The sequence below is a fragment of the Oncorhynchus kisutch genome, linkage group LG14 (assembly GCF_002021735.2).
Source record: "Oncorhynchus kisutch isolate 150728-3 linkage group LG14, Okis_V2, whole genome shotgun sequence".
NCBI classification, from domain to species: domain Eukaryota; kingdom Metazoa; phylum Chordata; class Actinopteri; order Salmoniformes; family Salmonidae; genus Oncorhynchus; species Oncorhynchus kisutch.
The window spans coordinates 13,052,456-13,071,394 of NC_034187.2; the positions used below are offsets into that span (position 1 = coordinate 13,052,456).

General features: G+C 45.3%; 2 protein-coding genes across 3 annotated transcripts in view; both read left to right on the top strand.

Annotated features, from left to right (window-relative positions):
* LOC116353277 (stAR-related lipid transfer protein 9-like) overlaps positions 1–137 on the top strand; it is a 5,750-nt gene extending 5,613 nt beyond the window's left edge. Inside the window, exon 6 of the mRNA XM_031787557.1 lies at positions 1–137. This exon is cut by the window's left edge and continues 522 nt beyond it. The gene's annotated coding sequence lies outside the window, so the exon portion shown is untranslated.
* Positions 138–4,217: 4,080 nt separating this feature from the next.
* LOC116353343 (stAR-related lipid transfer protein 9-like) lies at positions 4,218–15,195 on the top strand. Of its 2 annotated transcripts, XM_031787865.1 has the most exons (8): positions 5,160–9,919; positions 10,771–10,870; positions 12,134–12,300; positions 12,432–12,496; positions 12,671–12,873; positions 13,109–13,188; positions 13,459–13,617; positions 14,026–15,195. In XM_031787865.1, the coding sequence occupies exons 3-8, from the start codon at positions 12,175–12,177 to the stop codon at positions 14,125–14,127; spliced, it is 735 nt and encodes a 244-aa protein (XP_031643725.1). In that variant the 5' UTR covers positions 5,160–9,919; positions 10,771–10,870; positions 12,134–12,174; the 3' UTR covers positions 14,128–15,195. The 2 variants fall into 2 exon arrangements, 1 of the variants encoding a protein (XP_031643725.1); XR_004202686.1 differs by lacking the exons at positions 12,432–12,496; positions 12,671–12,873; positions 13,109–13,188; positions 13,459–13,617; positions 14,026–15,195 and having other exon boundaries at positions 4,218–9,919; positions 12,134–12,157.
* Positions 15,196–18,939: the final 3,744 nt, after the last annotated feature.

Sequence of the window (18,939 nt, forward strand, 5' to 3'; positions counted from 1 at the left end):
CGATCCTTTACAGACCGATCCTTTACAGACCGATCCTTTACAGACCGATCCTTTACAGACCGATCCTTTACAGACTGATCCTTTACAGGCCGATCCTATACAGACTGATCCTATACAGACTGATCCTATACAGACCGATCCTATACAGACCGATCCTATACAGACCGATCCAATACAGACCGATCCTTACAGACCGATCCTTTACAGGCCGATCCTTTACGGACTGATCCTTTACAGACTGATCCTTTACAGACTGATCCTTTACAGACTGATCCTTTACAGGCCGATCCTATACAGACTGATCCTATACAGACTGATCCTATACAGACTGATCCTATACAGGCCGATCCTATACAGACTGATCCTATACAGACCGATCCTTTACAGACCGATCCTTTACAGACCGATCCTTTACAGACCGATCCTTTACAGGCCAATCCTTTACAGGCAGATCCTTTACAGGCAGATCCTTTACAGACTGATCCTATACAGACCGATCCTTTACAGACCGATCCTTTACAGGCTGATTCTATACAGGCCGATCCTATACAGACCGATCCTTTACAGACCGATCATTTACAGACTGATCCTATACAGACTGATCATATACAGACTGATCCTTTACAGACCGATCCTTTACAGGCTGATTCTATACAGGCCGATCCTATACAGACCGATCCTTTACAGACCGATCATTTACAGACTGATCCTATACAGACTGATCATATACAGACTGATCCTTTACAGACTGATCCTATACAGACCGATCCTTTACAGACCGATCCTTTACAGGCTGATTCTATACAGGCCGATCCTATACAGACCGATCCTTTACAGACCGATCATTTACAGACTGATCCTATACAGACTGATCCTATACAGACTGATCCTATACATACCGATCCTATACAGACCGATCCTTTACAGACCGATCCTTTACAGGCCGATTCTATACAGGCCGATCCTTTACAGGCTGATCCTTTACAGGCTGATCCTTTACAGACTGATCCTTTACAGACTGATCCTTTACAGACTGATCCTTTACAGACCGATCCTTTACAGACCGATCCTTTACAGGCTGATCCTTTACAGACTGATCCTTTACAGGCTGATCCTTTACAGGCTGATCCTTTACAGGCTGATCCTTTACAGACTGATCCTTTACAGACTGATCCTTTACAGACTGATCCTATACAGACAGATCCTATACAAACTGATCCTGCACCAGCTGATCCTATACCAGCTGATCCTATACCAACTGATCCTATACCAGCTCCTATCCTAGACAGCCTGCTAACGGAAGATTCGGAAGGTTCTGATGAAGAGAGTGATCAAAGAGTTGCTCCGCCCTCTAAAGTGGTTCTATACAGGGAGAAGGTGGTTCAGGAGGAGTTGTCAAGACATCATACCCTGCGGCGCGCCGAGAGCCATGTTCGACGCAAAAGGCTGCACTACCAGCTGGAGAGGATCACTCGCAAGCGCCATCTACTGGACACTAAGAGGGAACTGCAGAGACTAGAGAAGGCCCTGCCACCTGGACTAGAGAGCCCTGTGTCTCCTGGCCTGGGGTCCCCCTCAAGGTCAAGAGGACGTCAACCTGTTTTGCGCAGGCATTCTGTCTCATCAGACCTGCTCTCCCGCTTATACCCCCAACACACCCCAATCTTCAGGTCAGCACAAGTAGGCTAATCTCCCACATAGATATTTATTAAAGCTAATATTTATGTTGTAAATGATAATGTCCTTATCCCTTGTTTTGTTTTGTTTTCCCCAACAGCCACTTCCTGAAGAGAAACAGACTATCTGAACTGACATTTGGATCCATCTGTTCCAGACAGTGGGTGTCTGATGAATGTCTTCCACGTGAGAGGACAAGGAGTCGCTCCAACACATTCTCCTCAGGAACACAACACAGTAGTCAGGTGCATGGGTACAGGACTAGAGCAAGTTCCTCAGAGAACCTCAAGCCGCCTGTGAAGGAGGAGGCTCTAATTCAGCCGCCATGCCATGAAAGACCAGAGAGGAAACCACTGCTTCCAAAACATGGACTTGAATTTACATTCAAGAACCCATCACCATCACCAAATGGAGCGACCCTACAGTCAAGCAGTAATGTCATCATAAAGGGACCCACAGTTACAGTAAGCGAATCTATCAGGCAGACTCAGCGGGCTCCATGTCAGGGAGTGAAGAGCCTTCCCCATGGTAGTAGCAAAGGCTTGGAAACGATCCAGAAGGTCTTATCACGCTCAGTCGGCCCTGGGATAAAGACACCGTTAGCCAGGGTGTTTAGAAAACCACCATCAGGATTGAGTATTGGTGGCAGAGGGACCAAGCCTAGTGGTAAAACAGCAAGCCGATTTCACTGGAAACTAAAGCGAGGTGTGGAAGGCGTCAAGATGAGCAGGAAGAAATGCACGATGAAAACAACTGTCTCATGTGAGGACCTTGATCAGAAGAATCCTTCACATGATTGTGGGTGGAGACAAAGACAGTGGCATAGTGCAGAGACTCTGATGAACCAGACCAGCACCCTAAGGTGGGTGGAGAGACCGCAGGGATTGGGACTGGCAGGATCGGAGAAGTATGACGGTGAGGAAGAAGAGGAGGGTGACCAATCCTCAGACTGTGACAGCTTGTTCTCTGTGGACTCCCTGTCCTCAGTCTACGCTACAGCCCTGGCAGAGCAGCTGAAGCAGGAGGAGGCTATCCAGAGCGAAGGAAAGAGTGAAGACAGTCAGATGTCGAACGACTCACTGGCTATGAAGAGCAGAGGGAAGCATATTGCAGCAAGGCCTGCACAGAGACGGACTGTGGTAGTACCCAGTCACTCTGTGGTGAGGGGTTGTCTCAATCCCTCGATTGGAAAAACTATAAACATGGCGTCGGAGATTCAGCCAACTGAAGAGGGAAGAGAAGACATTGGGAAACCTAATGAAATGCCAGCAGAGGCTTCCTGGAGCCATCATGGCGGTCCTAAAACCCGAGTCAATAAAGCACCCGGCGCAACAAGGGAATCACTGTACCAGAATCAGCCAGCAACAGAACCCAGGTGTAGGGACCCTGTATCAAAGCTGAGTGAAGAGCTTGGGCATGTCCACACCATGTTGACCAGCAGCCCTTGCTCTCTGAGCAGCTGTAGTGTGGGGGAACCAGAGAGTTTGCTAGTGCTTACAGATGCATGGTCCTACACTGATGCAGCAGATAGTCCTAGGATCCTTAGGGACTCTGCCATGTTGAGGAGGAGGATGGTATTTAGTCATGGTGTGTTGGACAGCAACAGTAGTCCCAGCCCCATCAGTGTGGATCTGTCTGACTGTCAGTGTGGCTTGAGATCCACTGCATCCTATAGCTCTGCATCTACCGACAGCACAGAGGGCGAACATGTTCCAGTAGAGGAACAAAGACTTGGGGTTTCAACTGATTCTTTGAATTTCCCTGATTCTCAGCTTCTCCAAATGTCACCGCTACGTTTGATGATGCCATTGAATCATGAGGCGGTGTGTTGTAAGGGCTATTTTGAACGTCAGTTAGTCAGTTCAGAAGGTTTGCTGAAGGGATCTATTAATGATCCAGGTTTACACCAAAATCAAAGTAGAGATGTCTCAGCAGAGCTTCCTTCACATAGATCTGCATGTGCTCCAACCATTGACTATAAGATTCAATGCACCCCATCAACATCAACATTGGAGGCTGACATTTTTCATGGGCCTCAGATGCAGCAGGTCACATTATCTCCAGAAGTGATGTTTGTGGGAGTAGCAGACCTAACAAACTACACCGATACTAGTTTGTCTACCTACAGTCATCTGTCAAAAGCCAGTCTGTTAACTTACCCTAAAACTGAAGGTGAGATGTTGAACACCTGCCATCGAAAGTGCCCCAAATAATTATCCTGGAGATAATGAACTATGCAATTTAGATGGAGACATGGAAGAAGTCAGAGAAGAGGAGTTTTGCGAAGCAAGCAATACCAAAGACATATCACTTGAAAGTGAGTTTAAAATTCTGCAAAAGCTTGAAGCCAAAGTCACAGAGCAGGACTGTGTGTTGCCAGAGCAGGACTGTGTGTTGCCAGAGCAGGACTGTGTGTTGCCAGAGCAGGACTGTGTGTTGCCAGAGCAGGACTGTGTGTTGCCAGAGCAGGACTGTGTGTTGCCAGAGCATGAGTTTTTCAAAGTGTCTTGTAAAAATTCCATAAAGAAGAACAAAGGCCTGCAGGACAGTTTCATTGGCAGCTTGAAAATTCCAAAGAGGAGCAACGGAGGGGACTTCGCAGCGTTGTCTACTGTAACAGTCAAGAACAGCCAGGAAGTTATTTCACCAGATGACAACAATAACACCAGTGAATTAAAAGACAAACAAACTTCCTCTTCAGTCGATTCATTTAAACTAAATCTGAGCTGCAATGAAGGTCACTTCCAACGAGATACCTCGGCTTTAGTAGCAATGTCAGTGTCTGTGCACATATCCCATGAAAATCTCTCTCCATGTGGCCATAAAACCATTGACACGGGTGGCCATAAAGAGTCTCCTTTTGGAGAGAAGGCCGTTATTGAAAAGAGAAGAGAAGTAGAACAAGTTGAAGAAAGAGAATTTCAAGGGCGGGGTGAAAAGCTAAACTCAGGAAGCAAGAGAAGAGAAGTAGAGAATGTTAGATTGGGACATCACCATGGCGATAGTAACTGTAGTACATCAGACCACCGAATCTCAGAGGTGATGAAGGAGGATATGAGGATGTCATTTATAGATGGGGGTGGAGACAACAGTAACAGTGAACTGGACAGTCAGAGGAGTCAAATCCTTAATGCCTTGCCAACAAGCAATCCTAACAAATGCGATTCACCAAAAGGTCTACAAGCAGTGAAGGATCATCAAAAAGCTGATGATCCACCGGTAATCATTAAGCCAGGCTCTTGTTCAACATCAGAAAAGTCTTGTATCGATTCTGAGATTCTAAAAATGGACAACACGACAGACATGGAAAACATGAGCCACGGAAAGGTTCTTAGACCCTCTACTTCCATCAAATTAAATTATATGAATCAACTAAGTTTGAGAAGTAAAGAGAATGATCCAGACCATAGGACAAAGATCTCCTCGGGGTCCCAGTTAAGTAAGAGCTTTCAAGAGAACATGAGAGAAGTGCAACTGAAAAATGGAATAACTGATGTTGATGCAAGGGAATACAAGGGTCAGGATGCTTCTGGCTGTTCTGTCATTACACCAAATGCAAGTGGCAATTCTGGTGCAGCATCTTTCACCATTAAAAGCCATGAGATCCAATTAAGTCTGGCATTGAACAACCGAGGGAAACCTGAATACATCAACAAGCCTGTACTGCTGCCAATGGGATGTTCTTCAATGTCTACTTCCACTTCCACTGCACCCAAAGAATTCTTACTTTCTCCAGGGAAAGTGTTTGAAAGGGATGTCCCTTTTTCGCATATGGAGAACATAAAGAAAGAAACAGGTCCTGAGAAGTATCATCCTCATCATGCTTGTCTTAGTAATAACGATAAACAAACTGTCAACCAGGCCGCTTCACCTGAGCAAAACCTGAAATCTAGTGCTCTACAACCTCTCCAGAACTGCCCAGGAACAGTGTCCTCAGTGACTACGCCACCCAATATGGCCTTTGCACATGCAAGGGACCTCATAATGGATTCAGAATATGAGGTTCAAGGCGAAAGCAAGAACCAATGCAAATTGACCTCAACGGGTGCAAGTGGACAACTTTACTTAAATGATTGTCATCGGCAAGCAGCTGTAGATTCACTCTCTGATAAAATCGGGACTCAATGTACACCAGAAAACATTGAGAAGCACCACAACAGTCAATCACTCTCAAATCATTTCTGTGAATCACAGAAGCTACAGGAGAAAGGCAGAAAAAATCACATTGAGATCAGAAATGAGCTCCAAAAAGACCCTCCCTATGCAACAAATCTGAGTCAGGAACTACCACAGTCAAAGTGCTCACTGAGTCAGGAATTAACACAGTCAAAGTGCTCACTGAGTCAGGAATTAACACAGTCAAAGTGCTCACTGAGTCAGGAACTACCACAGTCAAAGTGCTCACTGAGTCAGGAACTACCACAGTCAAAATGCTCACTGAGTCAGGAACTACCACAGTCAAAATGCTCATCTGAAACTCAGGTAGACAAATTTCATAAGACTTGTGTGACCGTCGATCCTGATCCTAAAAATAAACATCCCAGTGTAAAACACAAAACATGTCATGTTGAAAAATGGCTGAAGACTCAGTGCAATGTGAGCAACTTTGCCTCTGACAATACCAAAGATTGCCAAATGGCTAGAAATGAAGAAGGGTCAAGGACTGATGGATCTCTGGCAAAATCTCCTGGAACCTTGTTTTATGTAAAATAAATAGTATTGGATCTTCTCCATCCCAAATAACACATGGAAGTAGTGATGCTAATATGAAGATATTGGGTGACATTTGCAGAGATATCATGTCCAGAGAGGGAAATACCAAAACATCTAATTGCAGGCAATCTCATCAGTTCTGTGGCAGTAGTGTTGTTCATTACAAGAAGGGAAATTCCAAGAGGTTCAGAAGGTCCAAAGGCCAGGCACCTCCTAGCTCATCCTCTGACTCCACACTCAAGTCTTCCTCAGATGAAGAAGAGAAAATCCCTCCCAGGTTGGATCAAAACAGGTCTTAATCAACAAGAATGAAGTCAGGAACTCAAACTAATGGAAAATTAGAGGAGATGATTCAATGCAATGGTGGAGAAATGTCTCTAGTGAAAAGACAATCACCACAGTCAAAAGACAATCACACTATGGAAGCTTGTACTGACCAGACCCCATATAAATATGATGATAAAGCTGGAGTTGGCATCAGTTTGGGTCAGAAAGAACACAGCCCCAATGGACAATCACCACATATAGAGAAAAGGACAAATCGGGAGAAAATCATGTCTTCCAGTATCAAAGAAACTGAGATGTCACACTACACACCAAAGACTCAAGATTTGCCAATGCATTTTGCCTCCAGCGACATCAATCCCTTTGCTCACCAATGGCAAGAAGAAGAGCCAAACCAAAGCTGCTACAAGAACCAGGTGTTTGGAAGTGCCGCCGACATTTCTTGTAAATCACCGCTGCTGGATTCCACTACCAAACATATCACTAGATGCTGCAGTGTCGACAATGGTTTAAACGTGCAGAACTCTCCTTTCAACTCCCACCTGAGCACTTACGCCAACAACAAGGGACTCTCCAGCACCCTGAGCAGCATGGAGGAAGATTTCAAAGATCAAACCTCCCTCAAAGCCCATCTGAAAGAACGTACTAACCAAGTCTCCGGTGTTGACGATCACAATCAACAAGTGACTCTGACCATGAGCTGTAACTCATCTTCTTGCTACAATGTATCTGGAGATCTTGGTAACAGCACTGGCCAGGTGGATGAGATCATGTTGGTTTATGACTCTTCAGAGCGGGCGTTTCAGGGTAACGGGTTTCAGAGGTCTGAAACAAACACCAGATGTGACCAGAGCACCCAGACAACCTTCACTCAAGAAACCACGACTCAGACAACGATCAACCATGGTGATCTACAGAGGAGAAACAACCATCACAGAAAGAGCAGCACTCGGGTACCAGTGTTGCAGAAGACCACAGAGGCCTGTAGAGAGACCACAACATGGGCCAGCCTTCAGAACATGTCTGAGCATCTCTCACAGCTGATAGTAAACACGTCTGATCTTCTGGGGAATGTTCAGGGTATGAGGTCTGGCGAAAGCCTCAAACATAGCCTGATAAGAAATGTTAAATCTTCATCTCATCTGTACTCCTCCACAGATTGGATGAAGAGAGACTGCTCAACCAAAACTGCAGTAGATATTGGGATCCAGACCGAAAGGACTTTAACACCCGTTCAAGACGAAATGTCTATCCACCAAACTCTGTCCACAGAGAGGTCCAAAGCCCATGAAGTTAATGTGATAGTCAAAGTGATTGGCTCAGAAGTTCTCACTGTGTCACAAGACAAAGGGCTTCCCCTTCAACATCAACTCAAGAAAAACCTGGATGATAATATTCAGAGCATGCCTGACCTGCTACTCAATGGCTCCACTGTTAACCAAAGATCTATCTTGGAACCAGCGAGTCTCCCACACAAAGTCCCTTCCCTGGAGACTGTCCAACGCCACAATCATTCAAATCCTGCCATTCGTCATATAAGCAATGAGGACTGCAATCCTGAAAGAGTGTCCTCCTCCAAAAGCTTGGGAGTATCTGAAGTCTGCCATCATTTGTCAGAAATACTCAGACCAGAATGCCATAATATCTTGAGAAGGAGTGACCCGGGAATAGGCTATAGAAAACAAGTGAGCTTCACAGACCGTGCATGCTCACCCATTCTCACTGTGGGTCCCAGGGCTGGTTCCAACCAGAGCAGAATAAAGTATTTACAGAGTCCCAAAGAAGAACAGATGTTTGAGACGCAAAATAGAAGTAAACACCACATTTCGGACCAGTCAACACCTTGTTTAAGTTACAGCGGACACAAAACATGCATGTCTTTCATAAAGAATGATAAGATAACAGGACATGACTCCCTTCATCTGTGTGAGAAGCCAGGTGATAACTCCACCACAGAATCAATGGGATTGATATTCCTCGAGAATGTGAGTGCCCTCAGTCATTCAAGACCAAAAGGGTCTGATGGATGCTCAGAAAGTCTTAGTTCGTCCATCGACAATTACATCCACAATGACACCAGCGTTGTCATCCAGGACGAAGAAAAGGAAATGAGCGTATGGCACAAAACCAGCCAACGTCCAATATGGTCCCTTCCTTCTGTTCTAAGCGGTAACAGAGTCGCTATGCAGAACCACACCTCTCTCGTCTTTAGTCAGACTGGTGAGTCCAAACAGGAGGAGAAATCCTTCGCTACTTTTGGAGATCAACTAAGCTACAGAAGACATTCAATAGATTACCACAACAGTAGATCATCAGAGCGTCCAGTGGAGCACTTCTCTGGTGCTTATGAACATTCCCCTATCAGTGACAGCACCATCCATGTTCAGGAGGATGACATGGTGTCGTTGGGCCCAAGCGAGTGCAACACAGACATTCTAGTGAACACCAACCCAGTCACCCACACTCCCAACTTCCAACACTCCCCACATCAGCTAGATCACCAGCGGCTCCCTGAGGACCTACCTGTGCACAACAAGTTCACCAACTGGTCTGGTATCAGTCAGCATCCCTCTGAGAAAGGACGGACTAATAGTTTAATGAAACCAGCCGTGTATCTACCTACTGGCCATGAAGCACAGAGGAACCAGCCAGAGTGGGCTGAGCTGGAGAGCCAGGAGTCAGAGTCCAGCTTGAGTCCAGAGCCCATGTTCCATAAGGACAAGAAGACAAGAGAGATAGAGAGGCTACGTAAAGAGCGCGAGCAGGTCATGGCTACGGTCCAACTGAACATGAACCCTCATCTTCTGACCTTGGAGCTGACTGAAGCCAAGCTGCACTACGGTCTGGGAGAGATGGACACGTTGTTAAAGATGCTGACATCTGGTGGTGTGTTCAGCAAGATGTGTTCAGCATATTTTCTCCATGGATTCTTTTATTTTTTCACATCGACTAGAAGGCGGAGCTCTTTTTCATGGATCTGGACCATGAAAAAAACCTCACCTTATAGTCAGAGACTTACCTTGTCCTCTGATCAGTTGCTGTTTTCCTAAAACATCTTTCTCTCTTCTCTGTCAACTGATCATTTATTCACATTTAGGATGACTTGCGGTATCGGACCAGAGTCAGCAGCAGTACACTGTGCACTGGGTCGAGTCTGAGCCTATCCTCTGGACCAACCTCTGGCTACAACAGTGGCAACACAGCTCAGCTGAGGGACGGCAGTAGACCCCCACGGACACAGGAGGTACTGTACTAGTCTTTGAAGATGTTTTTGCTGCTTTCTTAAGCCCAGGGACTGCACTTGAAAACAGGCACATTTACAGTAATGTTGATTCATTTGCACTGTCCCTGAACAACTAAATTCAATAAAGTAAAGTTAATCCTAATGGCTGGTTCATAGTCAATTTGACAACGGGGTCTATAGAGCACAACACTCTTAGAAAAAAGGGTTCCAAAAGGGTTCTTCCGCTTTCCCCATAGCAGAACCCTCTTTGGTTCCAGATAGAACCCTTTTTTTTATAGGCAGAACAATTTTGGGTTCCATAAGGAATCATCTGTAGAAAGGGCCCGACATGTAACCCAAAACAGTTCTACCTGGAACCAAAAGGGTTCTTCTACCTGGAACCAAAAAGGGTTCTTCAAATGGTTATTCTATGGAGACAGCCGAAGAATCCTTTTAGGCTCTAGATAGCATATTTCTTCCCAAGTGTGAAGAATATTACATATATCTATGAACAGTCAGTAGACTTACTGTAAATTAACCTTAAGGGTGTTGGAACTTACAGCAGACTATATTCACTATGGTGCAATGCATCAGACAATTGTTTATTCAAATCAAATTGTATTTGTCACGTAGACATGTTTAGCAGATGTTCATGCTGGTGTAGCGAAATGCTTGTGTTTCTAGCTCCAACAGTGCAGTAATATCTAACAATTCACAACAATACACACAACCTAAAAGTAAAATAATGGAATTAAGGAATATAGAAATATTATTCAGTGTGTCAATGTGTTTGTATCCGTCCCTATTCAAATAGACCAGGAATAAATAAAGAGCCCTAATGAGTTCTCTGTGTTGTTTTTGTCTGGTGCCAGGTCACTGAGGTCCTGGGTGATGGGCTGAAGGTCAGGTCTCGCCCTCCCATCTGTGGTTCTCAGAGTGTGAAGACCCAGCGTGCCTGGCTCTCTGCCCAGGGTGAGGACTGACTCACCACCACAAGACAGCAACCACTCTCAACATCTTCATCACACGTTCAACTGACTCAAAAAGGCTGTTATTTAGCTAGTACAGGATCACTATGAAATGATAATAAGACATTCAAGGGGGGGGGGGGGGTCATACATGTATCGACCTCACGGCCTTCGTCAGAGTTTTACTTATCGACCTCACGGCCTTCGTCAGAGTTTTACGTATCAACCTCACCTCCTGCGTTAGAGTTTTACGTATCGACCTCACGGCCTTCGTCAGAGCTTTACGTATCGACCTCACGGCCTTCGTCAGAGCTTTACGTATCGACCTCACGGCCTTCGTCAGAGCTTTACGTATCGACCTCACGGCCTTCATCAGAGCTTTACGTATCGACCTCACGGCCTTCGTCAGAGCTTTACGTATCGACCTCACGGCCTTCATCAGAGTTTTACTTATCGACCTCACGACCTTCGTCAGAGCTTTACGTATCGACCTCACGGCCTTCGTCAGAGCTTTACGTATCGACCTCACAGCCTTCGTCAGAGCTTTACGTATCGACCTCACGGCCTTCGTCAGATCTTTATGTATCGACCTCACGGCCTTCGTCACAGCTTTACGTATCGACCTCACGGCCTTCGTCAGAGCTTTACGTATGGACCTCACGGCCTTCGTCAGAGCTTTACACATCGACCTCACGGCCTTCGTCAGAACTTTACGTATCAACCTCACGGCCTTCGTCAGAGCTTTACGTATCGACCTCACGGCCTTCGTCAGAGCTTTACGTATCGACCTCACGGCCTTCGTCAGAGCTTTACGTATCGACCTCACGGCCTTCGTCAGAGCTTTACGTATCGACCTCACGGCCTTCGTCAGAGCTTTACGTATCGACCTCACAGCCTTCGTCAGAGCTTTACGTATCGACCTCACGGCCTTCGTCAGAGCTTTACGTATCGACCTCACGGCCTTCGTCAGAGCTTTACGTATCGACCTCACGGCCTTCGTCAGAGCTTTACGTATCGACCTCACGGCCTTCGTCAGAGCTTTACGTATCGAACTCACGGCCTTCGTCAGAGCTTTACGTATCGACCTCACGGCCTTCGTCAGTGCTTTACGTATCGACCTCACGGCCTCCGTCAGAGTGTTACGTATCGACCTCACGGCCTTCGTCAAGACTGTCAAGAGCAGTGTGCGGGTTCCTTCTTTTTTCCTACTTTGTTTTTAATACCTATTATAACCATGTGTATGTCTTTTCTATTATGTATTTTCTAGATGTATGTCTGGAGCCTGGTGTGTCAGGGTATGACCCTCTGATGTCATCCTCACCGTCATCTCCTACGAACCTACGACAGCGTACCTCCTCTTTTGGCTCCGCCTCGTCCATATCGACAGCCTATCAGGACTTCACTTCCTGTCTGCTTGGTCGAGCTATGGCTGAGGTACAATTCAAATAAACTTTATAGAATAACACAAGACAGCAAAATTACACATTTCCAATTTACCGTGGACTATGTACTTGTTCGTTGTTGCACGTTTGCTAAAATAAGAAACATGTTCTCACCTGCCCCAGGTGCGCTTGGCTGCTGCTAGTGACATGGGGAACCTGGTGATGGGGAAAGCTGCAGCTGGTTGGAGGTGAGTTGCATCATGGTTTCTCCTTTATTACATTCAGGTTAACCAATAGTAAACCATGTTATAACTAGCTACACTCCCAGCAGGTTGTAATGATGTGATTTCAATCGGCTTTTCCCACTGGGTTTATATTACAGATGGTGTATTTGCAACCTTCCTGTCCTCTCTCTCTATCAGGTACCAGTGCGTGGAGCGAGGTGTCCAGGCCTTCTACAAGCCCTCCTCCAGCCCATCTGTGCACTGTTTCCTTGGGGCGGTGGAGCTGGAGAGGCCCCTGGCCAGCCTGTGGAGCATGGTCCGAGACCACTCCAAGACACACCTGTACCATGAGGCTATCCGGTCTGCCTGGACACGACCACTAGATGACAGCACTCAGTTGGGTTAGTCTGCTGCCTGGAGAATAGCAGAGTTGGAGTTAATTCACTACATAAAACTGGTGAAAGCCTTCAATGGGGCTGCCCATGCTAAAACACGCTTTGTAGCAAATGCACCATCTATCTATCGCTATGAGTCAATTCCATTTCACTTCCGTCAATTACTTCCAGGAAGTAAACTGAAATTCAGATTTCAATTGTAATTTTTCTTCATGCTTTTCCATGTGTCTCTCCTCATCAGTCTACCTGCTGACAGACCCATCCAGCTGCCACCTCCCACAACCCAGAGACTTCTGCTGCATCAGCACCCAGTCACAACAGGTCAGTTGGGTCAGAGTTCAGGGGTCAGTCAGGGGACCTGCAGCTGAATTCCAAGTTTCAACTTACCAAGTTCAAAGTTTAAACTTACCTGCTCCTTCTTACCAAGATTTGTTTTGAATGTTCAACTGGAATGAGGGGGACAGAAGACCTCCTCGTTTCAGGGGCAATGATACAATGCATTCTTACTGTCATATAGCTAGGGCCAGGAGTTTTCCTTGTCTACAGCAAGAGACTGACTACTAACTCAGTGCCCTTCTCTCTCTCTCCTAGGATGAGCTGTGTGTGCTGGCCATGCAGTCAGTCTTCGAGGAGTCTCTCCCTCGGCCCAGTGTAGAGGCTGTCCGAGGGGAGATGTTGCCTAGCGCCTGGGTCCTTCAGCCAATCACACGCCACATCCGAGAGGTCGTCAGGGTCATCTACCTACTGCAGGTGAGATAGGAATCAGGTTACTATGACAACGTAAAGTGGTCTGAAAAAGCTATCAGTCAATCAATCAATCAATTCATCAAAATGATTCATCAATCCAGTTTTACATCAACAGATGTCAGAAAGTTCTTAAAATCAATCAATTAATTCATCAAAATGATTCATCAATCCAGTTTTACATCAACAGATGTCAGAAAGTTCTTAAAATCAATCAATCAATTCATCAAAATGATTCATCAATCCAGTTTTACATCAACAGATGTCAGAGTTCTTAAGAGTACTTTAGATGCAGATATGCCTAATGATTCCTCATCTCCATGTGGAATCTCTCTTCCTCTCTCTTTTAGTTTCTTCCTCCCCCTCACTTTTCCATCCCTTCCTTGGCTCACTTTTTGTCCTCCTTTGTTTCAGGTGGACCTGGGCACTCCATCCCTTCCTCAGAGACTGTTGGGATCAGTGGCTAGGAGACAGGCGTCCGTCCTGGCTGAGCTCGACTCCCTTTTCTCTTTGTGAGACTGACAGCATGGTCAGGGTCGTGTTCATTAGGCACCAAAAGGAAGAAAACAGACTGAAACAAAGAGGGACTAACTGGACTTTTCCAATAAGAAATGCACATTTTCTTTTTCCGTTGCTACAATGTGCCCCAATGAACACGACCCAGATCAGCTGTCCAATTAGAACACAGATTTCGTCTCTCATTGCAAAACGTTTTGCTATGGTGTGCCCTAAAGAACACGCCCCCAGGTTAATGGTCACACACGTAGCAGTGAGCACTTAGACATACGTCCTGAATCTGATATGGGATCTGTCTCTATTGTAATTTGCAATTTATTTACTTGATTGTATCCTTATGAAGAGCACTGATGACATTGATTTTGTGATACTAAGTATCATGCAGCTTGTTTAAATCGAAACATAACTGTGTTTTGTGTTTAAAATGGTTCATTGAAGACCTGTGTTTAATGTGTATGATTATACCAATCTTTTAAGTATATTGCCAAAGATTGAGTGGTCTAGACTGGCTGTCAGGGAGGGTTGAGGGTGTGGCTCCTATATTTGACCCATACAGCACATCTTACTGTGTCACTGCAACTTCTGACCAGAGTAACACCAGGCCCTAAATGTTTACAATTCCACATATTTTTCATAATAACACTGATTTATATCAAATGCAAAATTATTGTTAGTCTCCTGTTGCCCATTGCTATATTTAATCTATCTCTACGCCTCAGTTGTACTACTTCCCTAATTACTGATTTATGATACAAAGTGATCATTTGTCTCCCATTTCACTGTCCTCCCAGCCTAAGAACTAACCACTTTAATAATGACCACTTAGTGACATAATTGTTGTCTCCAGCATCCTGTGTTAACGTCTCAAGGCACAGCACACTTTACCAAACTCACTACCCAACCTTTAAAAAGCCATATTATGTGTTTTGTTGACTCCTCAGGACATTATTTTTCTGTAGTTGTAGTACTGCAGTGTCACAGTAAGATGGTCCCCAGGGGAACCAAATAAGAAGGAACTGATATGAAGGATATTAACTCAGCAAAAAAATAAATGTCCCTTTTTCAGGACCCTGTCTATCAAAGATAATTCGTAAAAATCCAAATAACTTCACAGATCTTCATTGTAAAGGGTTTAAACACTGTTTCCCATGCTTGTTCAATGAACCATGAACAATTAATGAACATGCACCTGTGGAGCGGTTGTTAAAACACTAACAGCTTACAGACGGTAGGCAAATAAGGTCACAGTTATGAAAACTTAGGACACTAAAGAGGCCTTTCTACTGTCTCTGAAAAACACCAATAAAAAGATGCCCAGGGTCCCTGCTCATCCGCGTGAACGTGCCTTAGGCATGCTGCAAGGAGGCATGAGGACTGCAGATGTGGCCAGGGCAATAAATTGCCATATCTGTACTATGAGACGCCTCGGACAGCGCTACAGGGAGACAGGTCGGACAGCTGATCGTCCTCGCAATGGCAGACCACTTGTAACAACACCTGCACAGGATCGGTACATCCGAACATCACAGGTACAGGATGGCAACAACTGCCCGAGTTACACCAGGAACGCACAATCCCTCCATCAGTGCTCAGACTGTTTGCAATAGGCTGAGAGAGGCTGGACTGAGGGCTTGTAGGCCTGTTTTAAGGCAGGTCCTCACCAGACATCACCTGCAACAACGTCGCCTATGGGCACAAACCCACCATCGCTGTTCCAGACAGGACTGACAAAAAGTGCTCTTCGATGACGAGTCGCGGTTTTGTCTCAACGGGTGATGGTCGGATTCGTGTTTATCGTCGAAGGAATGAGCATTACACCGAGGCCCGTACTCTGGAGCGGAATCGATTTGGAGGTGGAGGGTCCGTCATGGTCTGGGGCGGTGTGTCACAGCATCATCAGACTGAGCTTGTTGTTATTGCAGGCAATCTCAACGCTGTGCGTTACAGGGAAGACATCCTCCTCCCTCATGTGGTACCCCTCCTGCAGGCTCATCCTGACATGACCCTCCAGCATGACAATGCCACCAGCCATACTGCTCGTTCGGTGAGTGATTTCCTGCAAGACAGGAATGTCAGTGTTCTGCCATGGCCAGCGAAGAGCCCGGATCTCAATCCCATTGAGCACGTCTGGGACCTATTGGATCGGAGGGTGAGAGCTAGGGCCATTCCCCCCAGAAATGTCCGGGAACTTGTAGGTGCCTTGGTGGAAGAGTGGGGTAACGTCTCACAGCAGAACTGGCAAATCTGGTGCAGTCCATGAGGAGGAGATGCACTGCAGTAACTAATGCAGCTGGTGGCCACACCAGATACTGACTGTTACTTTTGATTTTGACCCCACCTTTGTTCAGGGGCACATTATTCTATTTCTTTTAGTCACATGTCTGTGGAACTTGTTCAGTTTATGTCTCAGTTGATGATACTTGTTATGTTCATACAAATATTTACACAGGATGTTTCTTTTTTTGCAGAGTTTAGTTTCCACAGGGAAAGAACAATGAAGTAGCCTAGTTAACTGACAACCACAGGGAACAATGAAGTAGCCTAGTTAACTGACAACCACAGGGAACAATGAAGTAGCCTAGTTAACTGACAACCACAGGGAACAATGAAGTAGCCTAGTTAACTGACAACCACAGGGAACAATGAAGTAGCCTAGTTAACTGACAACCACAGGGAACAATGAAGTAGCCTAGTTAACTGACAACCACAGGGAACAATGAAGTAGCCTAGTTAACTGACAACCACAGGGAACAATGAAGTAGCCTAGTTAACTGACAACCACAGGGAACAATGAAGTAGCCTAGTTAACTGACAACCACAGGGAACAATGAAGTAGCCTAGTTAACTGACAACCACAGGGAACAATGAAGTAGCCTAGTTAACTGACAACCACAGGGAACAATGAAGTAGCCTAGTTAACTGACAACCACAGGGAACAATGAAGTAGCCTAGTTAACTGACAACCACAGGGAACAATGAAGTAGCCTAGTTAACTGACAACCACAGGGAACAATGAAGTAGCCTAGTTAACTGACAACCACAGGGAACAATGAAGTAGCCTAGTTAACTGACAACCACAGGGAACAATGAAGTAGCCTAGTTAACTGACAACCTGTTTGTACTGAGTTTTATTTTGATCAATACTTTTGCCTTTTATTTGACATGAATGTATACCACCATGTCAATATGTATAAATATTTGTTTTTATTATGTTCTTTATTTTAATAACATTATATTTGAATCCCAAAGAAATGCAAAGAGCATATTTTATTTTCCTGTATAAACTTGACATTTAGTCTGTACATACTCAAAGCTTGTCGCTTCTTCCTTCCAGTATTGGTTTGGCTTTGTAAATATTATGTATATTAATTGTAAAATTAATGTTATCCTGTTCCTGAGTAGGCCTATAGCCAATGTTCCCTCAACTAAAAATGCTGAGGGAACATCACGGTCTGCATAAACTTGAACATTGTGAAAATTCAGTGAACCATGTTTTATTTTTGTAATATATTTTTTTACTTTTATCACTTTTTCTCCCCAATTCTGTGTTATCCAATTGGTAGTTACTATCTCGTTGCTACAACTCCCGTACAGGCTCGGGAGAGACGAAGGTCGAGAGCCATGCACCCTCTGAAACACAACCCAACCAAGCCGAACTGCTGTGTCAGAGGAAACATTGTGCACCTGGCTACCTTGGTTAGTGCGCACTGCACCCAGCCCACCACGGGAGTTGCTGGTGCGCAATGAGACAAGGATATCTGTACCGGACAACGCTAGGCCAATTGTGCATCGCCCCACAGACCTCCCGGTCGCAGCCGGCTGCGACAGAGCCGGGCGTGAACCCAGAGTCTCTGGTGGCACAGCTGCAATGCAGCACCCTAGACCACTGCGCCACGCAGGAGGCTGAAATTTGAAGTTTACCTTAGCCAAATACATTTAAACTCAGTTTTTTACAATTCCTGACATTTAATCAGAGTAAAAAGTCCCTGTCTTAGGTCAGTTAGGATCACCACTTTATTTTAAGAATGTGAAATGTCTGAATAATAGTAGAGAGAATGATTTATTTCATTCATCACATTCCCAGTGGGTCAGAAGTTTACATATACTCAATTAGTATTTGATAGCATTGCCTTTAAATAGTTTAACCTGGGTCACAGTTACATGTGGTTTCGTGATCAAGTTGAGTAACTTTTGGCCCATTCCTATCGACAGAGTCAATAACTGAGTCAGGATTGTTGGCCTACTTGCTCTCACACGCTTTTTCAGTTATGCCTACACATTTTCTATATGATTGAGGTCAGGGCTTTGTGATGGCCACTCCAATACATTGACTTTGTTGTCCTTAAGCCATTTTGCCACAACTTTGGAAGTATGCTTGGGGTAGTTGTCCATTTGGAAGACCCATTTGCGACCAAGCTTTAACTTCCTGACTGATGTCTTGAGATGTTGCTTCAAAATATTCACATGATTTTCCTCCCTCATGAAGACATCTATTTTGTGAAGTGCACCAGTCCCTCCTGCAGCAAAGCACCCCCACAACATGATGCTGCCACCCCCTTGCTTCACGGTTGGGATGGTGTTCTTCGGCTTGCAAGCCTCCCCCCTTTTCCTCCAAACATAACGATGGTCATTATGTCCAAACAGTTCTATTCGTGTTTCATTAGACCAGAGGATATTTCTCCAAAAAGTACGATCTTTGTACCCATGTGCAGTTGCAATCTGTAGTCTGGCTTTTTTATGGCGGTTTTGGAGCAGTGGCTTATTCCTTGCTGAGCGGCCTTTCAGGTTATGTTGATGTAGGACTAGCCACCG